Here is a 26,653-nt window from a genome sequence, read left to right as displayed (position 1 = left end):
AGTGTTTATAGTTTAAGAACAATTATATAACTATATATTTATCTCAACTCACACTCATTCACAATGCAGTTGGGGAAAGGGTTGAGGTACAGGACCAGTTTATTATCACTTTGCTCTCAATAGTAATCATTTTGGTCCCTGCTGGACTTATTTTGAAAACCAAAGTGAGCAGAGATACATATCGAATGTGATCAGACGCAGAGGACCACAAGGCATCTATATATGGCACCAACGTGCAATATGATTCAAGCATCTAAATTTAAATAAATAAATAACTTAAGTTGGAGGAAAATAATGCCACAAATGTATTATGATAGGTTTCTGTAGTCAGTTTCCCTTGTTGCTGCTGATTAGAAAGACAGCTATTTTTAAATATAAATTCTCTCTGTTATAACCAGCTGCTTTATCCTTTTTCTGCTCTAGTAACTTCCATGATGTTAGAATCCAGTATTTATAGTCTCACTGTTCTGTACTATAGAGGTGATTTTGAAGCTAAGCATACAGAATTGTCTTCTTTTGAAAGACTTAGTGCATCAGACAGGAAAAGCCTGATTATAAAGGAGAAATATTTTGTATTAACACAGTATCTTGATAGTCAATTGCAGAACTGCCTAAATAGTAAAATGGTTATACGAGAAGGGAGACTGACTAAAATTATGATGATTTACATAAGTTTGGAGAGCCTCTTAATGGTCAATTTTCTAATTTAACTATATTCTAATTAATCAAATTAGTTATTTTCTTTGGAATGAGAATGGTATTTACAACTCTGTATTTGATTTAAATCTGAATAGATTATATTTAGTCACCATGTTTAACATGCGAAAATGATCTCACCTTCAAATTATGTGCAATACCATGTGATGCAATAAAGCTTTTTCTTGCAACTTTTTGTCTTGAGCTTCATACTTGAAAAGATGAAAATAGAAGCATCTGTGTTTATACTTATTAGAGATAGAATAAATGCATTATGATGCTTGAAAATTATGGAGATGGACACATTAAAATTGCTTAAAAAGAGAGAGACATTATATAGCATATCACTTTATGGAGAACATAGTTCTAAGACTGCCTCTAATGTAAGAGATTTGTTCAGATCTGTTACTTATTTTAAAGGAAGTAAATAAAACTTGCTGTCCTGAAACAATGCAATGCTGTTGGCTTGAAAGAATATTTCAATCGTAATATTTAAATAAATTGTGCATGGGGCTGTCTATTAAGAGCACTTAGAAATTCAAATTTAATTGAATATAGCTGCTCACTTAAAGGTTTCACAAAAAAAATTATTAAACCTGTGCTTTGCATCTGCCGCCTTCTACATATAGTGAAGTACACTAGAACGCGCATCTATATAGCCCAAATTCACATATAACACGGTTGGGGCCATGGATCCCAAATTTAATTACTTTAATTGAAATTCATTTTAACATGGTACCATGCATGGATCCCAAATCCCACGTTCTAGCAAGGGTCTGGTGTACTTAGATCTGACCTACATAGCCTAAAATCATTTGGGTCCTTTCTGCCGCAAAGTCTCTCTCTGTCCTTGTGATACTCTAGGACAGGGATTGGCAAACTGTGGCACGCAGCCAGTCAGAGAAATCGGCTGACGGACTGGGACGGTTTGTTTATGGTTTGCCGGCATGGGCCCAGGGCTGTGCTGGCCGCCACTTCCCGCAGCCCTCATTGGCCTGGAACAGCGAACCGCAGCCAGTGGGAGCTGCCATCCGCCAAACCTGCTGATGCTACATGTAAACAAACTGTCCTGGCCCACCAGTGGATTTCCCTGATGGGCCATGGGCCAAAGGCTGCTGATCCCTGCTCTAGAAACTGCAATATCCTCAGGCACTTGAGCTGGTGATTCCCTGGTTTAAGTAGGAAGAGGGGCTGCTGGCAGGGTCTTCTCAGTGAAGCAACCTCAATTCTGGAACTGATCTCTACAGTACCTGGATGTGATTACCTTAAAGGCATACTGCAAGGCTCATCAGTTTTTCTTTGCATGAGGGAGCAGGGGAGGAGGAGGAAAAAGAGGTGGTGGGGAGAAGAGAATGTAGGATAGGGTGGATACAGAACAGTCAATGGGGGCAGCTACTTAATAGCCACTGCCCACACCGACACTTAATTTTTTTTGTATTTATTTTAGAATTTGTACATTTTGGTTTCAAACATTTTAGATATTTGAATAGAATACATTAAATTAAGCTATTTGGAAATCAATTCTGTTCTACATGCTCTCAGATGGATGGGAATGAAGATTAACAAGTTAGACTAAAATTTAATATAAAGTATAAGCAGAAACTTCAGATGTGTAGCTATCTCTGTCCTTTTGAAATATAGCTTCTCATAATTCAGGAATCGAATTCTATTCTATAAGTAAAAATGCTCATAATTAAAAAAATACATATCTCTATTTCTTCACAGAAAGGAGGACTGTCTGCTTCTCAAAAGGAAGATATTGCCTTTATCTCTGTGAAGCCAGATGCGTGTAGAACATCTGTAGTCTCTGCCAATGCAGTAAACACTGGGTGAAGGAGGATTCTAGGCCACCTTTCTACCTTCCTGATCCTGGAGCAACCATAATACTGTACGGTCATTCCTCTGGTTCAGGATTGCCATAATGCAGCAGATCCTGTCCCATCAGACTCCCTATATAAAAGGGAACCCCCTTACATGCTTCTTTAGGGCAGTTTCTGCTACTACTGAGGTTCTGACCAATACTCTACATTAAATCCATCCAAGCAGTTGTGTGCTTGTTTTGAAATGAGCATCAATAGAGAAGGTCTGTCATTTAGCCCATCGATAATAGTCAATCCACTTTCTGTACTGTGCTTCAGTTCAGCTTAAGATGCATCAGATAATGATTCTGAACTGGTGCGTTAGAAGTAAAAGGTGCCCTCTTATTATCCTTTAACCAAAGAACTAAAATAAACTAAAAACTAAACAAAAACTGAATTCTGTTTTTTAAATCTTTAGTAATGGGTTGCAAATAAAACAAAACAATTAAGCTAATAAATAGAAAAGTTACAACTCACTTTATTTATAGCACGTATGTCATAGTTCAAGTGGAGGTTGACAAAATGTATTCCAAGTGGCTTTTTAGAAATATTTTTTAACTAAATAAGCCACAAAAATACATACAAAATTCTTATACTTGTGAAAAATGATATTATTACAGATGTTTTATAACACTAACATTTAGTGTACAATACTGGGCAGAATTACAGTAACAAATGTAACAAACAACTTGGGGGTTTTATAATTAGTTTAATAAATATTAAGCTTTGTAAAGACATCAAAATAAATACTTGCCCCTGGAAAGTATTTATATTGGGGTCCTCTCTTTCAAATATTGTCTATCTCTCTCCATTTGAGAGTCCTTCTCCAGAGTCATAGTGTTCTTGTAACATTTTGTTCGTTTTGGAGTTTTGAACCATGTCCATTAACAGAACAACTTTAGTATCTATATGTTCCTGAAGTTTCTGCATACTTCGATCAATATAGTCCATTAGTTTTCTCTCCATCAGTTCCATATTTTTGGATATGACCTTTTCCAAGTACGAGCAAATAGGCTGCTGTTCCCTTCTGCAAGAATGTAAATATAAATAATTAGTCATTCCTATTTTTAATATGGAGTCAGTGATCATGCTGGCTAACTGGCATAAATAGAGATCCCAGTGCCTCAAGGAAGGGCACTGAAGTTTTGAAGTATTATTGGGTTTCTTAGAATACTTACTCAGTAGAGGAGGTACTCTTGATGTTAAGGTCTAAATAATAAATACTTACACCTTTACTACACAGAAGGCCTAATTTTGTCCAAACACACACACGCACGCACGCACACACACAGTGCAACATACATTAGTCAGATGTATATCATATAAGTGCAAGATTTGTCCTATTTTACATTAGAATTTGTACATTTACTTGTACAACTAACCAAACAAAATACTTTCTGAAGTTTGTAAGAGTTAAGGTACTATGCTAATCTGTGTTTAATGTAATCTTACCCCAATATTTAAAATGGTAATTTTTTTGTATTTTTTGTTTAAGAAAAGATTAGCACACTAATCTGTACAAATTTTACTTTATGCTTCCATACCTGCATAGTGAGAAACAAAGTCAGGGAATTCTCAGAAGAATAGCAGCACAAAAGCCACACATCATATCCATATGATGGACTTACATTATTTATCATAGTATTTATGGAAGTACGAAATAGTGAAAAAAAGTTTGCAAAAAAAAAAAAATAAATAAAATTGGCTTCCACTTGCAAAGTGACAAGAGTATTTAATCTATTTGGACCAGCCAGTCACAAGTTTCAACTTTTTGCCATTTAGGGGTTGTGGTTTTTTTGGTTTCCCCCCCCCCCCTTAAACACAATCTTTTTGTACGTATTTAAATGCAAGAGCTATCTTCCCCCCCCTTTTAAATGTCTCAAAAATTAACAAATTTGTACTAAAACTTTCCAAGATATTCACCATACCCAAACCAGGGGATTGGAGGGAGGGGAAAAAAAAAAAACAAAAACAAAAAAGAACCCCACTACCTTGCTAAATCACTTCCCACATGTAACCAATGCAATGTGGTGTTTGTCAAGCTGCAACAGAGGGAAAGTTAGCTAGAGTTCTGTCATTTCTCAATACTGCTATTCAGAACCTAGTGGGCAGCAGTATCAAACTGATCATCTTCAGTCTGCTGATACTTGGGAAAGATATGAGCTTTAGCGCAGGCAGACACTTGAGCTTCTCACTAGGTGGGAGGACCCGAAAAATGGAGACACCCCACTCATACAAGTTCTTGGAGAAACAGAATGAGAATGCACCTTTTGCCACTTAGCAGCCATAGAAGGTTTTGGAGTAAAGGCTTCACATTTATCACATCTACTAGGCAGAGGCTCATAAATCAATCAGAAATGGAGCCACCAAGCACAGTTCAAGTAGAATGCCCAGGTAAGGAATACCAGCGCTTTCCCCTTTCCTGGCAGCTGGAGAGGTCTGAATTCTCACCAGAGTGCTGCCACCTATAAAGCACTCCTTTTCCTTTCCACCATCTTTCATAGCTTTAGACTATTATGCATCTGGTAACATGGGAGAGAAAAAGTTAAAGATAAGTATACTATAGAGACTTTGGCAATACAAGTGGAAAGAGAAAGATATAGGGGAGGAGGTAGAGTACATAATGTAGGTAAAGCAAGAATGTGATAAAGGGGAAGAAAAGAAAGACACCTAGAACACCACAGAAAAAGGTACACCATGATCTGCCACTGGAAAGAAACCAGGAATAGTATGAAGGTAATAATGAAAAATATTCAATACATTTCAAAATGCTGATTGACATTGTTAGTTAAATAGGAATTCATAGCTGTTATATTCCTTTAAACTGCAATGGTGGGGCTTTGTGGTGAGTGTCATCATGGCAGATTTTTTTTTTTTTTTTTAAAACCACTATTACCAACAAGGCACGGTCCACAGGCTAGGACAGGCTTGATACACGTATCCAACTTAACTTACCCAATAGTTTGAATGCCTTCCTCTTCATCCATTGTACTCTTCTCAAAATGCTTATTCCCATCGTCTAGCCGAAGATGATTTACTTGACCACATAAGTTTTGAAGAAAAGGAAGCAGCAGCCCAGAACTGGGCATATTTGGGTTTGCACTTGCTTGCTCTTGCATTAACGATGACAACATAACTTTAAAATCATTTCCAGGAAGAGGAGTGCTTTGTTGCATAGTTTTAAGTGTTTCAAGATCAGGAATATTCTCTCTACCAGGTATCCATGTGTTCATGCCAGTATGTGTTTTTAAATCTCCAAAAACTGTTTCAGTTGTCAAACAACTTTTAAAAGGAAAGGGTTCATTGGATGATTGGTCTAATCCTTTAAAAGCAGCTGCATTGTGCAATCCATCAACTGTATGCTTGTCTCCAAAGCATTCTCTTTTTCCAAAGATACATTGAAGTTTGTCTCTAAGAGGAAAACTGTTCTAATGGAAATAAGAAAGTGTACATATTTAATGTGTTATATTTTTAATATAAATCTACGGAAATAATAGCTGTGCCTCTTCCCCTCCCCCCAAAATGTGTAAGCATTCTGTAGCATTTTAGATAACGATAGAATTGCATTCCATTCTCACCAGTGTAAAGTTTACTCAGAATGAATGTGATATGAAAGCTTTATTAGAATGAAAGTTATGTACTGATAATTCTACAGAATAAAGAAATCATGTGAACGTGACTAACGTTTGCAAGATGAAGGTTTAGACTAGCTACAAATTTCGTTAGATTGAACTTCAATTATTGAAGCAGGAGTTGACTAAATTAGGGCTCCAATACCAAAGGTTACTCCATGTGGGTGAGTGCAGGGGTCCGTACATATGCTTCTCTTCGCAGGATTGAGGCCTATATCCAATAGTTATTACTATAAGTACTTCCACTTTTATTTGGAGGAAACACATTTTCTTGTAATGAAGATACAAGGGTTTTTTAAAAACAAAAAAAACCACTATACACACACCACACAATTCTCAATACAAAGTAGTGACAACTCAGTTGTAACAAACTATTAAACTTATTATAATAGTCTGCCATCTCAAGTTCCAAGATCACTTTTTATCATTTTATTTTAGCAAGAAAGTTGTGACGTTTTCCGTTTGGATGCAAATCTCAGGAGTTATCAATGTTTGGTTAGTTTAAGGCTGGATTTCTGCTATAAGTGGCTGATCCTTAAAAATCCTTGATATTTCAGTTGGCACAGAATGGGGCTGCACAGATACTAAATGTTATTTCCTGCAGGAAACACATTAACACCTCACATACTCAGTGATCTGCATTGACTAGTACCTAATTTTCAGTTGAATGGTGTAAGTTTTGTCCTAAAAAACCTGAAATGGGCAGACTGTTACTATAATACTACAGTTTTAAAAGGAACTGCCCGTAGCTGCAGATCTCAACCTAACAGCCCCCCTGTTTTAAATGAAGAGGGGAGGAAGGTTTGGTGGCATAATGTTTTTAGTGGGGAGTCTTCAACTCTAGAATTCAGTCAGTCAGCTTGGCTTGAGTGGCCTTCAGAGCATGTTACAAGGCTCATCTACGTTCCCAGTCTTGTTACAGTGGTGGTGGCTGAATGAGGTTTGAAATAATAAGAAGTTTGTTTGGAGAGGTCTTTTTGATTGAATGAGTTTGGAATATGCGTGTAATACGGACACAAAATGCAAAGTTCTGGATTCTGCGTTTTTATAAATTTAAATAAATGAAAAAAAAAAAAGTGTGGTAACTTGCCTTCTGCTGAAGTCGAACCATATTCATGAGCTGCTGAGCACCTGGAGATAACTTTGACCCAATGGATTCCACCATAGTTTGAACTCTGTCTAGATCTACGTTTGATCCTAATGAAGAAAGATCTGAGGCAGATTTTGCAGAAACTGATCTTACTTGTATGACAATTTTAGTTAGGAGTACTCTTTGTCTTTCACCAATGGAAAGCAGCTATTGAAAAACAAAGAAAAATAAATAAGATTTTAGAACAAAGTACTACTTTGGAAATTAAAAGGTCATTTAATGGAAAAGTGAGACCTGTTTAATAGACTTCAGACTGCTATTATTCTGAGTAGTACTCACATTGAAATAGAATATGAGTGCAGATCTGTTAGGCTCTTATCTTGCCAACACTTAAGCACGTTTAAACTTCATGCATGTGAATAGTCCCATTCAGTACAATGAGACTAATCACATGTAAAGTTACAAATGTGCATGTTTGTGTACAATGAGAATTTTAGGCATTGATCCCACAAACATCTAGAATATGTCTATTTTACAAAATTAGGTGTTTCTTTAAGAGCATCCCCCCCACACACACACACGCACGCACGCACACACTTTAATAATGACATTTTTTATGTGGATTTGACATGAGAACCCTGGTATAAAAATCCACCTACATTTTTAAAGAGAATACTCAAACCACATCTTAGGTTGATGTAAACCTAACTATTATCATCTGAGTATCAGATAATGCAAATAAAAAAAAAAATCGCATAAATAATAAAAAAAAAGAATTTAAAAACATTTTGTGGAACTTCCTACCTTAATTCTACAAGAGGTTGTGGAGTACTCCAATTTAAGATACTTTTTGTATAAGGTAACCTTGTCATTTCTGTTAGAAAAAAAATAAATGAGAACTGAGAAGTCTCTATATGGTAAATGCTACATAAATGCATTCTACAGGAGCACAAAAATATCAGCTATTATATTCAGATAATGAGAAAAGAGCTGAGTGGGTCATCTTTTAACAGAATATTTTGGTTTGAACATTGAAATTCAGTTTGGATTTAATCATATGGCTGCCGCACACACACACACACAAAGTTCCTAGTTTTTTCATGCATGGTATCCATACGATTTTTTTCCTAGTTTTGGCTTGACTGATTTGCTAATTTAAGAACCAGCCAGTCAAACAACATATCTGGCCAAACGTTGATGTACTGTAATTAAAATCTACCTCCTTTTAATTCCCCCCCGCCCACTCCACAGGCAAAATAAGTATACGAGAAGAATCAATACTGACTTATTTATTTTCGTTATTCTCTTTGGAGAATACTTGCCAAGTATACGAGAAGAATCAATACTGACTTATTTATTTTCGTTATTCTCTTTGGAGCCATATATAAAGAGAATTTAAAGTGATCCTAAATGGCTTTTAGGGATTACTACTGAGTTAAATACTTTATCTCACCGAAAACAGTAGCTGACAGCCTTAACCATCTGTTTGACACAGACAACACAATGGCAATGTAAACCACTAATGTGCCTCAACAATGACATGGAGGGCCCACCTTGAAGGGTGAGAAGTGCAGTTTCTACGCCCATTCATTCCTTGGTCTCTGCTGAGACTGTCAAGGCTGCACAAATTGCGTTGGTGATTTTTGTGATGTGGATATCTTACCACTAAAAACCTCAATTGAGACGAAACACCCAATGGATAGCAACACATTTTGTTCACTAAGACAGCTGGGCTACATTTAAGCCAACAGTCTAAAAGCAATATAATCCATCCCCAGATCCCCCAAAACAGCCAGTTTCCTTTTCAAATGGATTTAATAAGCAAATATTAAACAAAGCCTACATAATGAAGACACTTACCTATCATTCTGGATGGTGCAGACATTCTGTCCCCTACCAGTTCCACAATACTCTTCTCCTACATATACTTCCATGTTTCTTGCCTCACTTACAATTCCAACACAGACTATTTGCTCAGATCCATGAGGATCACACTGCAGGTACAGTAAGCAGGGAGTTTCCTTTTCATCATTTAAATGTCTCTCCAAAACCAAAGAGTTCTCCCTAGAAATATAAGAAACATTCTGTTTAAGAAACTTAACTACATTTTATTTAACCTATGCTTTCCAGGTAACACTATAGTTTATAAAACAAACAAGAATTCCCCATTTAAAGTGATTCAGTTTTTAAGAGAACGGTTACATAATCTATACTTTTGTAACAGAAGTATTTACCACATTACTTTCAAAGCAGTATCCTTTAGGAAGAACAGACACTACAATTACAGGTTGTGTGTGTGTGGGGGGGGGGGGGGAGAGGGTATATTTATATCACATGTTTTACAAATTTCAAAACTTGCTGTGGATTCAGTCTGCAATGAAAATTAATGGCTGTGCCATATCTGAAGGAAGTTTTGCTCCCAAATACTGTTTTAAATGTTGGGGGGAGGGAGGAGGGGGCAGGGAACTTGTGCTATCAATATTTTTAGCTACACACACAGGGAGATCCCTACCCTGAAATACACTAATCAGTCCCAATGATGTGCTAGTTCTCACAGGGCATGTTCTGATAAGCATGGACACAAATCAGATGTCAAGAATTATAACATTCAAAAACCAGTCGGAGAACACTTCAATCTCTCTGGTCACTCGATTAGAGACCTAAAAGTCGCAATATTACAACAAAAAAAAACCTTCAAACGAGACTCCAACGAGAGACTGCTGAATTGGAATTAATTTGCAAACTGGACACCATTAAATTAGGCTTGAATAAAGACTGGGAGTGGATGTGTCATTACACAAAGTAAAACTATTTCCCCATGTTTATTTTTCCCCCCACTACTGTTCCTCACACATTCTTGTCAACGGCTGGAAATGGCCCATCTTGATTATCACTACAAAAGGTTTCTCTCTCCTCCTGGTAATAGCTCACCTTAACTGATCACTCTCCTTATAGTGTGTATGGTAACACCCATTGTTTCATGTTCTCTGTGTATATAAAGTCAGCCTACTGTATTTTCCAGTGCATGCATCCGATGAAGTGGCTGTAGCCCACAAAAGCTTCTGCTCAAATAGATCTGTTAGTCTCTAAGGTGCCACAAGTACTCCTGTTCTTTTTGAGGATACAGACTAACACTGCTGCTACTCTGAAACTAATCAGGTCTAGTCACTTCTCTTTCCATTAAAAGAGACAGCAGCAGAGCAGTGTACCTACTGCACCGAGGGCAGAGTTGTAATCTTCCCGTGGTGGGGGAGGGGTGGTGGTGGAGGACAAATATACCTGCCCGGACACGGTGAACCTGAGTGAAGACTCACTGTGAGCATAGGCATCTATTCCGGCCTCAGTACAGAGCCTTGCACTAGGGAGAACAGCCCTGTAGCCAGGGCCCCACAGCCAGGGGGCAGGCATCAGAAACCACCTTCAGGACCCCAGCCTGAGCCCATCGCACCCTGTCATAAATATAAAGTGAAGGGTAAACACCTTTAAATCCCTCTAGGCTAAACCTTAAGTTACAAAAAGACACAAAAACAGGAATATCCATTCCATTCAGCACAACTTATTTTATCAGCCATTTAAACAAAACAGAATCTAATGCATATCTAACTAGATTGCTTACTGACTTTTTACAGGAGTTCTTACCTGCATTCCTGCTCTGGTCCCGGCAAAAGCAAGACACAGACAGAGAGAACCCTTTGTTTCCCCCCCCCAACTCCAGCTTTGAAAGCATCTTGTCTCCTCATTGGTCATTTTGGTCAGGTGCCAGCGACGCTGTCTTAGCTTCTTAACCCGAGGAACGTTGACATGGTGGCAGAGTGGTGGGATTAACATTTTGAGATTTTTTGAACCAGAAGCACAGATTTTAAAAGGAATTTTTTTTTTTCTTTGGGCTGCTGGAAAGCAGGTTTTAAGCTGAAAGCAGTTAAGAGTTTTTTGTCTCTCCTTGGGGGCCAGAGCAGAGACAAAAGGGAATTGTCTTTTGTGAGCTGGAGTTTTCTCTACTTAAAGGCAGGGTAGTTAACCTCCTGCAGGGAAATTCACAAGTCTTCACAGACCTGAAGAGGTGGGTTGTTTTGTTTTTTTTTTTTTAGCTAAGAGCAACTGGAGGCTTTTTCTGTCTATTTGCCTGGAGACAAAGGTGTTAGGTTTTTGTTTTTGTTTTGTTTTTTTTAAGGATTTTTCTGTAGGCTGACATTCACTATCAGAGAACATAGGTATCCGGTTACAACACAACCTATTTTTTTTTTTTGACAAGCCAAGTTTTTTGTTTGTGTGTTTTATTTCTAACTCTCGGGTGTAAAGTTAGTTAAAAACAGAGAGGCAAACATGACAGAAATCAAGGAAAAAGCCCAAGAGGCTGCCCACAGGAGAGCTATGGAGGCAAAGGAAAAAGAGAGGAAGCATGAGATGGAGAAGGCAAAGGCTGAGCGGAATCTACTGGATAACCCTAACGATCCTTCCCCAACAATCCACAAATGGGAGCGACTAGGTCCACAATGATGAATCCAGAGATATTGCTGAATATTTTCTCACCTTTGAGAGACTGTGCACTCTCCATAAAATTCCTGAAGCTCACAAGATGACCATATTGGTCACAAAATTAACTGGAAGAGCTCTGGACATATTCAATAAGATGCCTATTGATGAGGCTTCTGACTATACTAAGTTCAAGGATTTGGTTTTGAAAGAAATTTTCAAATTACATCTGAAATGTACAGAGTAAAATTTCGAACCCTTAAGAGAGGGCCTGGACTAAGTAATGTGGCTTATCTAAACCAGATGAAGGATCTGTTAGATAAATGGGTCCAAGGAAGGGGTGTCACTAGCTTTGACAGAATGTGTGATTTGATAGCTCAGGAGCAATTCCTGAATATGTCCAAGGAAGAAATAAACAGTGTTTATGCGATAAGGAAATGGACTCAGCAGAAAGTCTTACTTCTTATGCTGATCGATACGAGCAGTCCCAGATTGCCAGAGAGGTAGGGCAAGCTGGAACAAAACGGGTGAAGGGAGGAGAGAGGAACAACCCTGGTCGCAGTTGGAGCGGATACCAGAAGGAACACCCTCAGACCACACCTTACTACCGGGGGCAGCCCAAGGCCCCAACAATACTCCAGAGACTTTATCGTCCTGCCACACCTTTCTCCAGCAACCCACCTCGCCCCAGTGACCCTTCAGCTGGACGATGTTTTAAATGTAACAAGCTGGGGCATGTAAAGGCCAACTGCCCCAAGACCCCCAACCGAGTACAGTTCATTGCACCGGAATCTCTCCAGAGGTCCTCAGGCCCAGATACCTCCCAGATACCCTCCAAGTGGAGGGAAACTGTGAGTGTGGGTGGGAAGAAGGTCACCGCTTGGAGGGTCACGGGAGCACAAGTGTCGGCTATCCACGCTTTCTTAGTGGACCCCAATTTAATCGACCCAGAGATCCAAGTGACACTTCAACTCTTCAAGTCCAACTCTTTCAATTTGCCTACAGACAAGTTGCCTGTCCAGTATAAGGCCTGGTCAGGAACATGGACTTTTACAGTATATGATGATTATCCCATCCCCATACTGTTGGGGGAAGACTTGGCCAATCATGTGAAGCTAGCCAAGGGGGTGGGAATGGTCACCTGCAGCCAGGCTAAGCAAGCCGTCACGCCTAGCTCTGTTCCGGAAAACTTGTACCAGGACCCGGTCAGAGGTGATGGACCCGGACCCCATGCCAACGTCTGCAACAGCAGTAGTGGATCCAGTCCCAGAGACCCAGACAGAGCCAGCCCCAGAACCGGAACCAGCGGAACAACCAGCACCAGACCCACTGCCAGCACTGAATCCAGTACTTGCAACCCCAACACCAGAGGGCCCCACCGAACCTGAACCCGCAGCAGCCGATAACCTTACACAAGAGGCTCAGCCGGAGCCTGAACCCCAACATAGTGCACCAGCGAAGAGCGGTTCACAGTCAATGGAAACAGCCCCATCCCCTACATCGCTTCCAGAGGGACCAAGCCTAGGTCCAGAATCCAATGAGGAACTGATGTCTCCAGCATCAAGGGAACAGTTCCAGACTGAACAGGAAGCAGATGAACGCCTCCAGAGAGCTTGGACAGTGACACGGAGCAACCCACCGCCTCTCTGCTCTTCTTTAATTTTTTGGATCGATTAGATTTGTCAGTTTACAGCCCAGGGAGGAGATGACACTGAGTGGCCTAAAGGTGTCTACTACGAAGGGAAAAGTGCTGGTGGCGTGGAAGAGGTAAACCTCTCCATGACCCTTAGGCGTATGCAGCGACAGCAGATCAAGGAGCTGTGCACTAGCTACGTGCTGACGTTCCCAGCCACCCCTGGACTGACTGAACGGGCATACCACTCCATTGACACAGGTAATGCTCACCCAATTAAAGTCCAACCTTACCAGGTGTCTCCTCAAGCTAAAACTGCTATAGGACGGGAGATCCAGGATATGTTACAGATGGGTGTAATCCGCCCCTCTGGCAGTGCGTGGCCATCTCCAGTGGTTCTAGTTCCCAAACCAGATGGGGAGATACGTTTTTGCGTGGACTACCGTAAGCTAAATGCTGTAACTCGCACAGACAACTATCCAATGCACGCACAGATGAACTATTAGAGAAACAGGGACAGGCCTAGTTCATCTCTACCTTGGACTTAACCAAAGGGTACTGGCAGGTACCGCTAGATGAATCCGCCAAGGAAAAGTCAGCCTTCACCACATATGTCGGACTGTATGAATTTAAATGTACTCCCTTTCGGGCTGTGGAATGCACCCGCCACCTTCCAAAGACTTATAGATGGTCTCCTAGAGGAATTAGGAGACTATACAGTCACCTACCTTGACGATGTGGCCATATTTTCAGATTCCTGGGCAGAACACCTGGAACATCCACAAAAAGTCTTTGAGCGCACAAGGGAGGCAGGACTAACTCTTAAGGCTAAGAAGTGTCAAACAGGCCTAAACAGAGTGACTTACCTTGGACACCAGGTGGGTCAAGGAACTATCAACCCCCTACAGGCCAAAGTGGATGCTATCCCAAAGTGGTCTGTCCCAAAGTCAAAAAAACAGGTGCAATCCTTCTTAGGCTTGGCCGGATATTACAGGTGATTTGTACCGCAATACAGCCAAATCACCGCCTCACTGACAGACCTAACCAAAAAGAAACAGCTAAATGCCGTTCAGTGGACCGAAGAGTGCCAGAAGGCCTTTAACCAGCTTAAGGCGAAACTCATGTCTGACCCTGTGCTAAGGGCCCCAGACTTTGACAAACCGTTTCTAGTAACTACAGATGCGTCAGAGCACGGTGTGGGAGCAGTTTTAATGCAGAAAGGACCGGATCAAGAATTCCACCCTGTAGTGTTTCTCAGCAAGAAGCTGTCTGAAAGGGAAAGCAACTGGTCAGTCAGTGAAAAAGAATGTTATGCCATTGTCTATGTTCTGGAAAAGCTACGCCCATATGTTTGGGGACAGCGTTTCCACCTACAAACCGACCATGCGACGCTACAGTGGCTTCATACCACCATGGGAAATAACAAAAAACATATTCGGTGGAGTTCAGCTCTCCAAGATTTTAGTTTCGACATCCAACACATCTCAGGAGCTTCTAACAAAGTGGCTGATGCACTCTCCCGTGAAAATTTCCCAGAATCAACTGGTTAAAATTGTCCTTGAGATGTGAAAAATATTGTTAGTCTTTATATACTTGGTAGTATATTTAAAGGTGCATGTGTCTTATTCACTCTGTTTTCTCCTAGAGCTCCAGAAAGAAATCACAGCCAGTGTTTCACCCTATCTGTGATTTGGGGGGTGTGTCATAAATATAAAGGGAAGGGTAAACACCTTTAAATCCCTCCTGGTCAGAAGAAAAACCCTTTCACCTGTAAAGGGTTAAGAAGCTAAGACAACGTCGCTGGCACCTGACCAAAATAACCAATGAGGAGACAAGATACTTTCAAAGCTGGAGGGAGGTGGAAGAAACAAAGGGTTCTCTCTGTCTATGTGTTGCTTTTGCCAGGACCAGAGCAGGAATGCAGGTCAGAACTCCTGTAAAGAGTTAGTAAGCAATCTAGTTAGATATGTTAGATTCTGTTTTGTTTAAATGGCTGATAAAATAAGTTGTGCTGAATGGAATGGATATTCCTGTTTTTGTGTCTTTTTGTAATTTAAGGTTTAGCCTAAAGGGATTTTCTATGTTTTAAATCTGATTACCCTGTAAGGTATTTACCATCCTGATTTTACAAAGGTGATTCTTTTACTTTTTCTTCAATTAAAATTCTTCTTTTAAGAACCTGATCGCTTTTTCATTGTTCTTAAAATCAAAGGGTTTGGGTCTGTGTTCACCTGTGCAAAGTGGTGAGGATATTTATCAAGCCTTCTCCAGGAAAGGGGGTGCAGGGCTTCGGGGGGAAAGACGTTTCCAAGTGGGCTCTTTCCCGGTTATATTTGTTAGACGCTTCATGGTTGCAGCAATAAGGTCCAGGGGCAAAAGGTAAAATAGTTTGTACCTTGGGGAAGTTTTAACCTAAGCTGGTAAAAGTAAGCTTAGGAGGTTTTCATGCAGGTCCCCACATCTGTACCCTAGAGTTCAGCCTGGGGAAGGAACCTTGACACACCCCAAGGCGAGGGTATGGAGGTGGGGGGGGAAGAGTCCTCAGGACTCCATGCCAGAGAAGAGGTTCAGATCCACACCCCGCCCGGGATCCGGATCAAGCCTCCACTTCCCCGCAGGCGTGTAGGTGCCTGTGTTCCCGGGCGTTCCCTACCCGTTCTCAGGCGGCGCCAGCGCCTCGCCGTCACTGGCTCCCTCGGGAAGGAGACGCAGGGTGTCCGCCAGGCCCCCGGGAGACGAGGAGGAAGCGCAGTCCCAGGAGCAGCCGGCAGCGATGCGGGGCTGCCGGAGGGGGCCACTGGCGCTGCGGCGGCCAGCCTCGGTTGCCGCAACGCCCGCCAGGCTGCCGCTCGCCATCGCAACCGTCCTCCTCGAGGCCAACAGTCCCCTTCCGCGCCGGCCAGAAATAACTAGAACATGCTCCCCACCGGACACCGTTCCAGCTGGAACGTCCGCCTTTCAACGGTCACGGGGCATTCCGGCCGAGCTGCTGATTGGCTCGCAACCTTCCCGTTCTGCCCCATCCCCAGAGCGTCTCAGGCGTCTCAGCTGCTGGGTGGCGCGCGTGCGCAGAGTGGCAGTGGAGCTCGCTTCCGTTTCCGTGCTTAGCTTCTGAGCAAGCGCGCGCTAGGGCCAGGGCGGCGGTGGTTGCGTGTGAGGCGGCCTGAGGGAAGGTAGCTGCCGGCCCAGATAGCGCGTGGCTTGCAGCTGCGTCCTGCGCTGGGCCCGTTACCAGTCAGAAGAGCTGTTGGGTGGAAACTGTACAGCCCGAGCCCCATTCCGTGAAAGGCCCCTTAGTGCGAGCAGCGACGGCCTCAGCCCCACGTTCCCCTTCAAGGGGGCTGCGCTCCTTCCCGGGGAATAGGCCCGGCCCAGGGGGGACGTGACCATGCGTGGTGCTCCTGCCTTGCACCCTGAAGGCCTCCTGCACACACCGTGAATACCTTGTGCCGTTCTGGTCGCCTTAGCTCAGAAAAAGATATATTAGCATTGGAAAAGGTACAGAGAGGGGCAACCAATAATTAGGGCTATGGAACCGCTTTCATAGGAGGAGAGATTAAAAAAATTGGGAAAGAGATTGCAAAGGGGTGGGGGGGTGATCGAGGTCTATAAATCATGCCTGGTGTGGAAAAAGCGACAAAGCATTACTTAACCTCTTCATATAACACAAGAACTAGGGGATACCCAATAAAATTAATAGGCAGCAGGTTTTTAAAAACAGAAGGAAGTATTCCACACAATGAACAGTCAAGCTGTGGAACTCTTTGCCAGAGGATGTTGTGACAGCCAAGATGATAGGGTTAAAGAAAGAACTAGATATGGTCATTGAGGATAGGTCCATCAATGACTATTAGCCAGGATGGGCAGGAATGGTGTCTCTAGCCTATTTGACAGAACCTGGGAATGGCTGACAGGACTGATGATTACCTGTTCTGTTCATTCCCATTGAAGCACCTGCCATTTGCTGCTATTGGAAGATAGGATAGTGGCCAAGATGGACCTCTGACCTGACCCAGTTTGGCCAGTCTTATATACTTTTCTCCTAGTCCCTGCAAGGTTTTCTCTGTGGTTTCACCACTGGTGGCTGGATTGTGGGGGCCCTGTCTGTAACATGCTGTGAGAGGTGGTGGGGGAAGGGAATGAGGGCCTAGGGCATATGAATCATCCTGAGAAATCAGACTAGATGTAGATAAATGAGCGTGAGATATCTGTGCTTGTGGTGAACTCTGTGACAGATTGGTTAGGTTGCAATGAGCTTGTGAGGTCAAGAGCAAATGGATGGGTGTTTATAATAAGGCATTCCTCCCTTTTCCTAAAAAGAAAAGGAGTACTTGTGGCACCTTAGAGACTAACCAATTTATTTGAGCATGAGCTTTCGTGAGCTACAGCTCACTTCATCGGATGCATACCGTGGAAACTGCAGAAGACATTATATACACACAGAGACCATGAAACAATACCTCCTCCCACCCCACTGTCCTACTGGTAATAGCTTATCTAAAGTGATCATCAAGTTGGGCCATTTCCAGCACAAATCCAGGTTATCTCACCCTCTGCCCCCTGCCCCCCCCCCCACACACACACACAAACTCACTCTCCTGCTGGTAATAGCCCATCCAAAGTGACCACTCTCTTCACAATGTGTATGATAATCAAGGTGGGCCATTTCCTGAACAAATCCAGGTTCTCTCACTCCCTCACCCCCCTCCAAAAACCACACACACAAACTCACTCTCCTGGTGGTAATAGCTTATCCAAAGTGACCACTCTCCCTACAATGTGCATGATAATCAAGGTGGGCCATTTCCAGCACAAATCCAGGTTTTCTCACCCCCCCACCCCCATACACACACAAACTCACTCTCCTGCTGGTAATAGGTTTTTGGAGGGGAGTGAGGGGGTGAGAGAACCTGGATTTGTGCAGGAAATGGCCCACCTTGATTATCATACACGTTGTGAAGAGAGTGGTCACTTTGGATGGGCTATTACCAGCAGGAGAGTGAGTTTGTGTGGGGGGGGGGCGGGGGGCAGAGGGTGAGATAACCTGGATTTGTGCTGGAAATGGCCCAACTTGATGATCACTTTAGATAAGCTATTACCAGCAGGACAGTGGGGTGGGAGGAGGTATTGTTTCATGGTCTCTGTGTGTATAAAATGTCTTCTGCAGTTTCCACGGTATGCATCCGATGAAGTGAGCTGTAGCTCACGAAAGCTCATGCTCAAATAAATTGGTTAGTCTCTAAGGTGCCACAAGTACTCCTTTTCTTTTTGCGAAGACAGACTAACATGGCTGTTACTCTGAAACCTCCCTTTTCCTGCCCTCCTCCTAGAACTCAGTGGTTATTTTTTCATAACAGCCATGTGAGGTAGATAAGTAAAGAAGTGGAAAAGCTATTGGCTTGATCCTGCACTGTTGAAGTTGGAAGGGAATTTTGATGTTGATTTAACTTTGGAGCAGCATCAGAGCCTAAATACATAACGTGATATAGTGCACTTTTTCTGCTAAAAGAAAGAGTTGATTGCTGGCTGGCTTTCATCATGCACACAGTCTTCAAATTTATTTTAGAATTTGTTACTGAACAGATTATTTCAGTGGATATTTATTGTGATTGATTATGATCTGTTTCACCTAACTGAAAATTCTTGTGTCTGAAGCGAACTTTTGTGTGAGAGTGAAGGACAAAAAGGAAAGTATAAAAAAACCCAGAAGATTATCAAATCTTGATAGTAAAAACAAGGATTTCAGTCTTCAGTTTAAACACTAAGACATGAAAGGCACTGCATTTGGTGAAATTTTGATATTGCTGTTAGAGGGTGTAAGAACCAGGGGTCACCTAGTGAAATTAATAGGCAGCAGGTTTAAAACAAAAGGAAGTACTACTTTACACAACACACAGTCAACCTGTGGAACTCATTGCTACAGGATACAGGCCAAAACTATAAATAGGTTAAAAAAGAATTAGTTTAGAGAATTAGTTAGTAAAGAATTAGTTAGTAAAAAAGAATTAGTTCATGGAGGATAGGTCCATTAATGGCTATTAGCCAAGATGGCCAAGGACACAACCCCATGCTCTAGGTGTCCTAAGCCTCTAGTTGCCAGAAGCTGGGAGTCAACAATGGGCTAGATCACTCAATAATTGCCCTGTTCTGTTCATTCCCTCTGAAGCATCTGGCAATTGTCACTGTTGGAAGAGAGGATACTGGCATAGATGCACCATTAGTCCGACCCAGTATGGCCTTTCTTATGTTCTTATGTTTTATTATCTTTATCCTGAGGATCCTTCCTCATATAGGGTCTGATCCAGCTTCAGCTGAAGTCAGTATTAAAACCTCCCTCTACTTCAGTAGTGTAACATCAAATCTTTGCTTTCTGAGGCTCTGATCCTGCAAAGACTGGTGCACATGCTTAACTTTATCCACTGTGGCTCATGCTTTGAGATCAGTGGGACTGTTCTGTGTAATGTTAACTACATGTGTAAGTCTTTACTGGATTGGGACCTAACTTTTTTCTTCCCATCAAACAAAGCTTACAGAAATTATACACTTTTCAGAGTGGAATCAGTGCTGTCTTTACCTTTGTTGTCAGGAATTTTATTACACAGCAAGTTAAAGAGCTCTCAATCTCCCATCCCTCCAGCTGACCAGGAAAACAGAAGTCCAGATCTAGACATCCAACTTGAGTCTTCCGCCTGATCATGGAGAAGACTAATAATCATTGACCAACTCTATCACTATGTATGTATTTAAACCAGTATATAATATTTGAAAAAATGCCCAATAGCAGCTCTTTTTTCACTACCAACGTTATTGTAAAAACTGTTTCAGTGAGATGAAAAAGACCACTGAACATGTGATAGCAACAAGGACCTTTTTTTGTACCTATTACACAGGCATAACTGTGCTGTTGGGTTAAGGCATACAGTCATAGAACCCAAATCTGCAAACATTGCGTGTATGGTAGTCCAGAATGAATTTGTTGAACGCTGATGAGACACCACAGAAATTAGAGATGGAAAATATCTATAAAGTTATGCATTTGTTTCCGGTGATTTCTGGATTATATGGTTAATGTGTGATTTCTGTGTGTTCATAGGGACAATATTTTCAAACATTTTTGTGAAATAAAAATTCCTAAAGTGCAAAACAGAGAACAATTACAAATTGAACCTGAGTAATTCTGGTGCATTTTAAGATGCATTTTTGTTGAGCTGGTTCATATGAATTCAATAACCTAGCTTATATGATGCTTTGTTTTCCTGTCTAGCATTTGAGAGTATATTGTTGCTGGTCTCAGAATTCTGGTCTTTGATCTCAAAGGGTTTTAGAATAAATCAGTTTTGTCTTGTAATCCTTAGGATGGGGTAAGTCAGTTGGCTTCTCCAGTCAGCATTTACAATCATGTTATATTGGGTTTGTTGTAAGTTGTCTAACCAGTTTTTGAAAAGCACAATGTGAAAAGTTTTATTTCCTTCTTCCTTGGGAGTGTTTGCTAACATGCCTGAAATACTCTTTCAGTGCTATCTATTGTTTGCCTTGACAACAAAAGATTCTAGTTTTTCCAGTTCTTTCATTTAGGGAAACTGCTGGTAAGAGCACCATCCTCAGTAAAACAGTGTTTCTGAACAGCTTAGTAGATGAAGTGTTTGCGCAGAGAAAAATAACCATGTTAAAATGCAGCTTACTTTTGTTTGGTTTTGGACTAATATTTATTGGAAAGCCAATTCATAAAGCAGGTGAGCTTCAGTTTTAATATTCAGTGAGAAAGTTGCTGCAAATTATGCTCGTGCACATAAGTCATGATCCAGAACTCTTTATTCAAGCAAAATTCTTGTACGAGTCCCAGAGAAATGTATTGACTGCAGGATGAGGTCTGTAGATACATCTTTTTTTCTGTGTGACAAGTGTGTAAGTATGGTATGTTCTTTTTCTGCTTCATTGGCCAGCTTGTATAACAAGCAGTCTTGCTTATTTTACCACCTGAACAGACTGGAATTCTGAGTGTAATGATCCTAGTCAGTTTAATAATGCACATTTATACCAATAGACAGGTTTATGTTCCTTGATTTCACTTAGTAGTAGTATGGTAGTGTATTATGGTAGTGCTTAGAAGCCAGGCCCCATTGTGTTAGGCTCTGTAGAAAGTATTGGTTGTGACAGTTAGAATAACTAGCTCTCATCTGTGATGAACAATGGATAAAACATTTCAGGTCTTCTGTGATGTGAGGGAATTCTCCCTTAAAATAATTGTGTATTTTTGTTGGACTTCTCATTTTTTAATTTCTTATTAATTTTCATTTAGGATTCAACAAAATAATAGTGTGTGTGGACCATTACTTGTACAGCTGTATATTTGTGACTCGATTACAGTAATTTTTTTGTACTTCCCTCCCCTTCTAGTATCAAGATATAAATTAATAGAACTTGTTTTAAAAATTAATTTGGTGATGTATTATATCTCTGATCATACACCATTATGAAGATAATAGGATAAATGAGATATGCTTCCATTCCAATGCCATACTTTCACATAAAACAGACTGTGAGAAAATTCAATTCTATTGACACTTAATGGTGATGCTCGTGGGTTAGGTGAGGGCAGGATTGTATTCAATATGTAGAAAATTAGCTTTGTTACTGGACATTTCAGTATTCAGTATTTTTACAGGTGTGGTATAGCATAAAGTTATGACCCTGGATCTCTGGAGTTCTAAACCCTATTCTGACCCTGACTCAATGTCCTCTGTGGGTTCTGGAAAGATACTTAGTTCATCTGTGCCTCAGTTCTCTCATCTGTTAAAAGTGGATAAAAATACATACCTATCTCACATGGGGAAAAAAGGGGATTGTGCAGATTAGTTAATATTTATCAGTATTTTGAAGATGAAAAGCAACATACACAGTAAGTGCTAAGTACTAATATTTTAGAAGGCTATTTCTATAAGTGAATTACAAAATCTAACTACTGAAACTATAAATCCTACCAGTGTTACAGACCCAAAACATGTTTCTTTGTGGAAGGAAACCGTATTATTTTAATTGGAGAGTCCTCCTTAATAATGTTGTACTGTGCTCAACCCTTAGAAAGTCTTCGAGATTTTAGTAGGGAAGAAACCATCTACAGAAATTGTGCTGAAGAACCCTCCTCCTACTCTGTGAAGAGAACATTGTGGATTTTTTTGTGCCACTTTGGATTGCTTCCATGGAATTTTCTGTGCCATGAGTGATTTTGCCTTATATTTGAGATGAAATCCTTTTGGGTTGTTATCTGAGAGCACAGTTCAAGTGCGGAAAAAAAGTTTGCTTTTATTAAAATTAATTTATAATTTACTCTCCATTAGCCCCACTGAAGTCAACAGGAGACTTTCTGTTGACTTCAGCAGGGATTAAACCAAACGCAGTGAGTAAACAACAAAAGGGAAGGAAAGGTCATCAGGTAAAGTTCACCATTTGAACCTGGTGTTTACATCAATGTAAAGCTGCATTGCTGAGATCAGATTCTAATCAGACTTTTGATCTCCAGCTTCCTGGTTAACAGCTGTACCACTGAAGTACTCTAATTCTGAAATAAGCCAGAAGGTGTGTTGGAATAGGGTGTAGTGATGACTAACAAAAACAAACAAAATGGGACATGAAAGCTGTCATTGCTGAATTAGCTGGGTTGGGGGGTGGGGGACAACATGAGGAAACAAAGTTGTAAAAGTAGTGAGAGGGAGAGTTATGCACGACCTTGAAGACAAAGACAAGAAGTCAAAATTTAATTCAGTGCAGAAAGAGAAACCTGTGGAGAGATTTCAAAGGGAAAGTGGGGTTGATGTGGTTAGATTAGTTGGGTAGAAAGATAATTTTAGCTGCAGTCATTTTAGATTGATGTTTTTTAAGTCCAAAATAAAAACACTGAGATGATACAGTTTTTTTCATTTTATTTCTAAAATTGTCACCACATATTTATTATATTAAAGAGATTATGATATAGGCTTTTCTGAGCATATGGCATGTTGAAGTCTGCAGTTAATGAGTGTTTGAAAAAATAAAAAGGTGCACATGCAAAGTTCTTATCTTCTCCGGTTACTGTATTCTTCTTGCTCTCTGGATGGTCTGAGACCTCTTAAATTTAACTGTCTGTGAAAATAGATAAATCCCCAATCCTGCAAAGATTTGCTTATGTGCTTAGCTTTAGGCATGTGAGTAGTCTCTTTAAATTCAAGGCAATTTACATGCATAATAAAATACCTGAAGTTTTCCAGATTATGGCCTAAATTGAAAGCTACCTGTTGCTCCTTATTTTGCTTTTTTTCCCAGTGGATGTTTAATAGGTAGGAAGCCACTGAAATAAAGGACAACCTTATTAATTTACACTTTGCTAATTCATACCCATAATTTGCAAACCAAATTTTCTTAGTGAAGGTTTAGTAGCAAAGAGCTGTAGTCTCATATCATCATAATGTTTATGAAATATACTATAGAATAAATAATAAAATAATAATTCTTCTTAGCGTTTATATAATGCTCTTCATCTGTATATTTCCACATGGTTCTATGAAATATACTAAAATATTAAAACTGAATTACACGTCAAATAAACAATGTATATTTTGTGATATGTTAACCTTTTACTTTGTTTTGTGTACTAATTCTCCAAATTTGTTAATTCACAATGGTTCTTCAAGTTGGAGTTGAGTGAGTTTCTATTCTACTTCCATGTTACAATTAGACTCCGGATACTAAAATGGTGGGGGTCAGAGAGAACCATTATTTAAAAATAATTGTTTACTACTTTCCCACATTTTTCTCCTATCTTTCCACTATCAAATTATTTTCAGTAGTAATATTTTACACCTGTGTGGTGCCATTCTTGCCAGATTTTACCGAACAACTTTAGAAATTATATGTACTCAGTAACACTGCATTGCTACTACTTCTTGGGTGGAGTGTGGCAGCCATGAGTGGTAGCATGATTTGTACCCCAGAGGCATAAGGAGAGTACTATAAAATATGGATTTTATCTATGGATTTAATTTTATGTATGCCTATGTCCAGGCATAATTTTCTGCCTAGATCTAAGAAATAAAATAATCTCTGGTAGAGTTAACACAGATTGTTTGTTTATATGTAAGCAGGAGTTCATGATAGATGCGCTAAAATGATTCTCAAGTTAAAAACCACTAGCTCGTTAGCCACTGATACCAGATAGTGAAAAAAGGAAGTCACTTTAATGCTGTGTATATTTTAAATACTCTTTGAAATAGTAAAGTTTAAAAAAAGGCTTTAAGTGAGTGATAACCAAATGTACTTTTAGATGAAATAAGAAAAATGATTAATAAAATGGTCAGTCTGTTAAGAAAAAGCATATCACCAGCATTCATATTCAGATGGTGCAACCTGATATATGATTGAGATGTTGAAACCTCAAATGTAAGTGTTAAGGCATAGTCAGCCAAGAAGTGTCATAAGGATTGGCTGCATGACCAGAGTTGCTAGCCAATTGAGTAACCACAGGGACCTGTTAATAGCTAAAAAAGCAATACACAAATTCAGCTTAGAAACCGGAAAAAGTCAACAGAGTTGCAAAAAGTAAAGATACATCTGGCATTCATGTCCTGCTATTGGAATTCTCAAACAGGGGGTCATGAGGTTATTACATGCGAGTTGTGAGCTGTCAGACTCCACCCCCAAATCCTGCTTTGCCTCCAGCATTTATAATATTGTTAAATATATAAAAAAAGTGTTTTTAATTTCTAAGTGTGGTTACACTCGGGGGCTTGCTTTGAGGAAGGGATCACCAATACAAAAGTTTGAGAACCACTGACTGAGCTATTTCATAAACTGTCTTGTGTTTTGATACTGTACCAAATGACAAGAAAAAGGCAAGTCATTTATTATAGGTGGCACAAGTAGTGATTTCTATAGTTGTTTGTTTCTATTGTAAGACCCTGTTTTCACTTGCATATAACTTTGCCAAACTTAAACTGTTTGGTCTGACATTTTCCATGCCATTTCCGCGAAGGAGGCCAGGGTGAAATGGATTGTGTTTCCAAGGTTAAAAAATTCTTCCATTTCTCTGAGAAGCTCTAGAGCCTCCATGCATTGGAGCAGGGACTTGACATTTGGCAGAGGGTTTTGTTCCTATCAGGGATGTGCCCTTGCCATTCTTGTGAAACTCTTCTCAAATTTGGCCAAATTATAAGTCTCTGAAAAATCTGATTTCACATGCTAGAGTTGGGCAGATAAATTCTGTGAAGATTCAGTCTGCTCTGAGCATGTTCCATCCCTTCACAGCTCCTGTGTGTTGATTGGACTACCCATGCACCATACCCTGAAATTGTCCCTCCTGGCTACAGTGGCTGCTGTGGCACCATGCCCAGGAACTGAGCAGGGGCACTGTCTTGTGTGCTCTCAGTGTCGCCTTATTGCCATGCCCAGGCAGCAAGGTGAAGGAAGAGCCTTGTGTGTGATGCAGATAGGTAAGGAACAGGGTGGGGGAAGAGATGTATATTAGTGGGAATGTGGCAGGACTTTGGATAGGGAGGGAGAATAGAAGCAGGAGCAAAGGGGAACCAAAAACCAGGAAGGGATATAGAAAGAGGGGAAGTATGGGGGAGGAAGGGAAGGAACTATGGATAGAGACGGGCAGGAGTCAGACCTGAGGGATGGACAGAAGCTAAGGGGATATCAGCAAGGGAGAGGACAGGGCAGGAGCTGGGGAGTTGGGGATAGGAGAAAAAAGGGGCAGGGAGCAGTGGTGAGCTGAGGAGATGGGGCAGAGGGATCTGTAACTACCCAACACACTTCCCTGTAGAACTTCAAATTTGAATCCATTATTGCTGAGTCTCAGCATTTCTTTGCTGTCTAGCAAATCACTGTGAAACAGACTGGCAAAGTGTGTGTCTCCAGCCACCCTAGTGGTTGGTCCACATAGACGATAACTGCCTTCTACTTCTACCGATTACTCTGTTAGCTTAAGTTGTAGATAACTTTGCTGTGGATCTAAAGACACCAACCTGGCAGATGTCTCTGTTGGGGTGAGTGCAGTTCTACATGATGAAATTTCTATTTTTATTTAGTTTTTAAGTTTCCTGCAAACATAGGAAGTTACAGAAGAGAAAACAAAAAAATCACACCACCCTACATTAAAGGAACATTATTAAGGTTGCAAAATCAAGCACTCAAAAGTTAGAAAATGCCAAAATTAATGTCACCTGTACAACCTTAATTTGTTCCCTTTTTTGTAGGCGTTATGATCCAGTTTTTAATTACATGATCACATATTATT

At 40.6% G+C, this 26,653-nt stretch overlaps 2 protein-coding genes across 4 annotated transcripts in view; one reads left to right on the top strand and one right to left on the bottom strand.

Annotated features, from left to right (window-relative positions):
• Positions 1–3,009: 3,009 nt before the first annotated feature.
• Positions 3,010–16,274, bottom strand: C7H10orf88 (chromosome 7 C10orf88 homolog). 3 transcript variants are annotated; one of them, XM_077822982.1, is made up of 8 exons: positions 14,250–14,796; positions 14,112–14,153; positions 10,917–11,057; positions 9,138–9,341; positions 8,082–8,151; positions 7,278–7,484; positions 5,511–5,983; positions 3,010–3,582 (listed from the first exon to the last, which is right to left on the bottom strand). In XM_077822982.1, the coding sequence occupies exons 3-8, from the start codon at positions 11,015–11,017 to the stop codon at positions 3,354–3,356; spliced, it is 1,284 nt and encodes a 427-aa protein (XP_077679108.1). In that variant the 5' UTR covers positions 11,018–11,057; positions 14,112–14,153; positions 14,250–14,796; the 3' UTR covers positions 3,010–3,353. The 3 variants fall into 3 exon arrangements, 2 of the variants coding, with proteins under 2 accessions (XP_077679108.1, XP_077679107.1); XR_013346722.1 differs by lacking the exons at positions 10,917–11,057; positions 14,112–14,153; positions 14,250–14,796 and adding exons at positions 4,823–5,077; positions 16,037–16,274 and having other exon boundaries at positions 3,446–3,582; XM_077822981.1 differs by lacking the exons at positions 10,917–11,057; positions 14,112–14,153; positions 14,250–14,796 and adding an exon at positions 16,037–16,274.
• The window catches only part of LOC144268283 (disintegrin and metalloproteinase domain-containing protein 9-like), a 43,480-nt gene continuing 32,073 nt past the window's right edge, over positions 15,247–26,653 (top strand). Inside the window, exon 1 of the mRNA XM_077822980.1 lies at positions 15,247–15,307. Within this exon, the coding sequence (XP_077679106.1) occupies positions 15,271–15,307 (37 nt within the window). The 5' untranslated portion in view covers positions 15,247–15,270. The remainder of the gene's footprint in view (positions 15,308–26,653) is intronic.

This window comes from Eretmochelys imbricata, chromosome 7 (assembly GCF_965152235.1).
Source record: "Eretmochelys imbricata isolate rEreImb1 chromosome 7, rEreImb1.hap1, whole genome shotgun sequence".
NCBI classification, from domain to species: domain Eukaryota; kingdom Metazoa; phylum Chordata; order Testudines; family Cheloniidae; genus Eretmochelys; species Eretmochelys imbricata.
This window is presented reverse-complemented; position numbering and strand designations above follow the sequence as displayed.

What these genes read in the sequence shown, in the direction of transcription:
- C7H10orf88 (XM_077822981.1), bottom strand. Translation starts at nt 16,239, where the DNA reads ATGGCGAGCGGCAGCCTGGCGGGCGTTGCGGCAACCGAGGCTGGCCGC. An exon ending in TGCACCATCCAGAATGATAG is followed by an intron (nt 8,152 to 9,137) that starts GTAAGTGTCTTC and finishes TTTTTCTAACAG; the next exon opens with AAATGACAAGGTTACCTTAT. An exon ending in CAACCTCTTGTAGAATTAAG is followed by an intron (nt 7,485 to 8,081) that starts GTAGGAAGTTCC and finishes GTTTTTCAATAG; the next exon opens with CTGCTTTCCATTGGTGAAAG.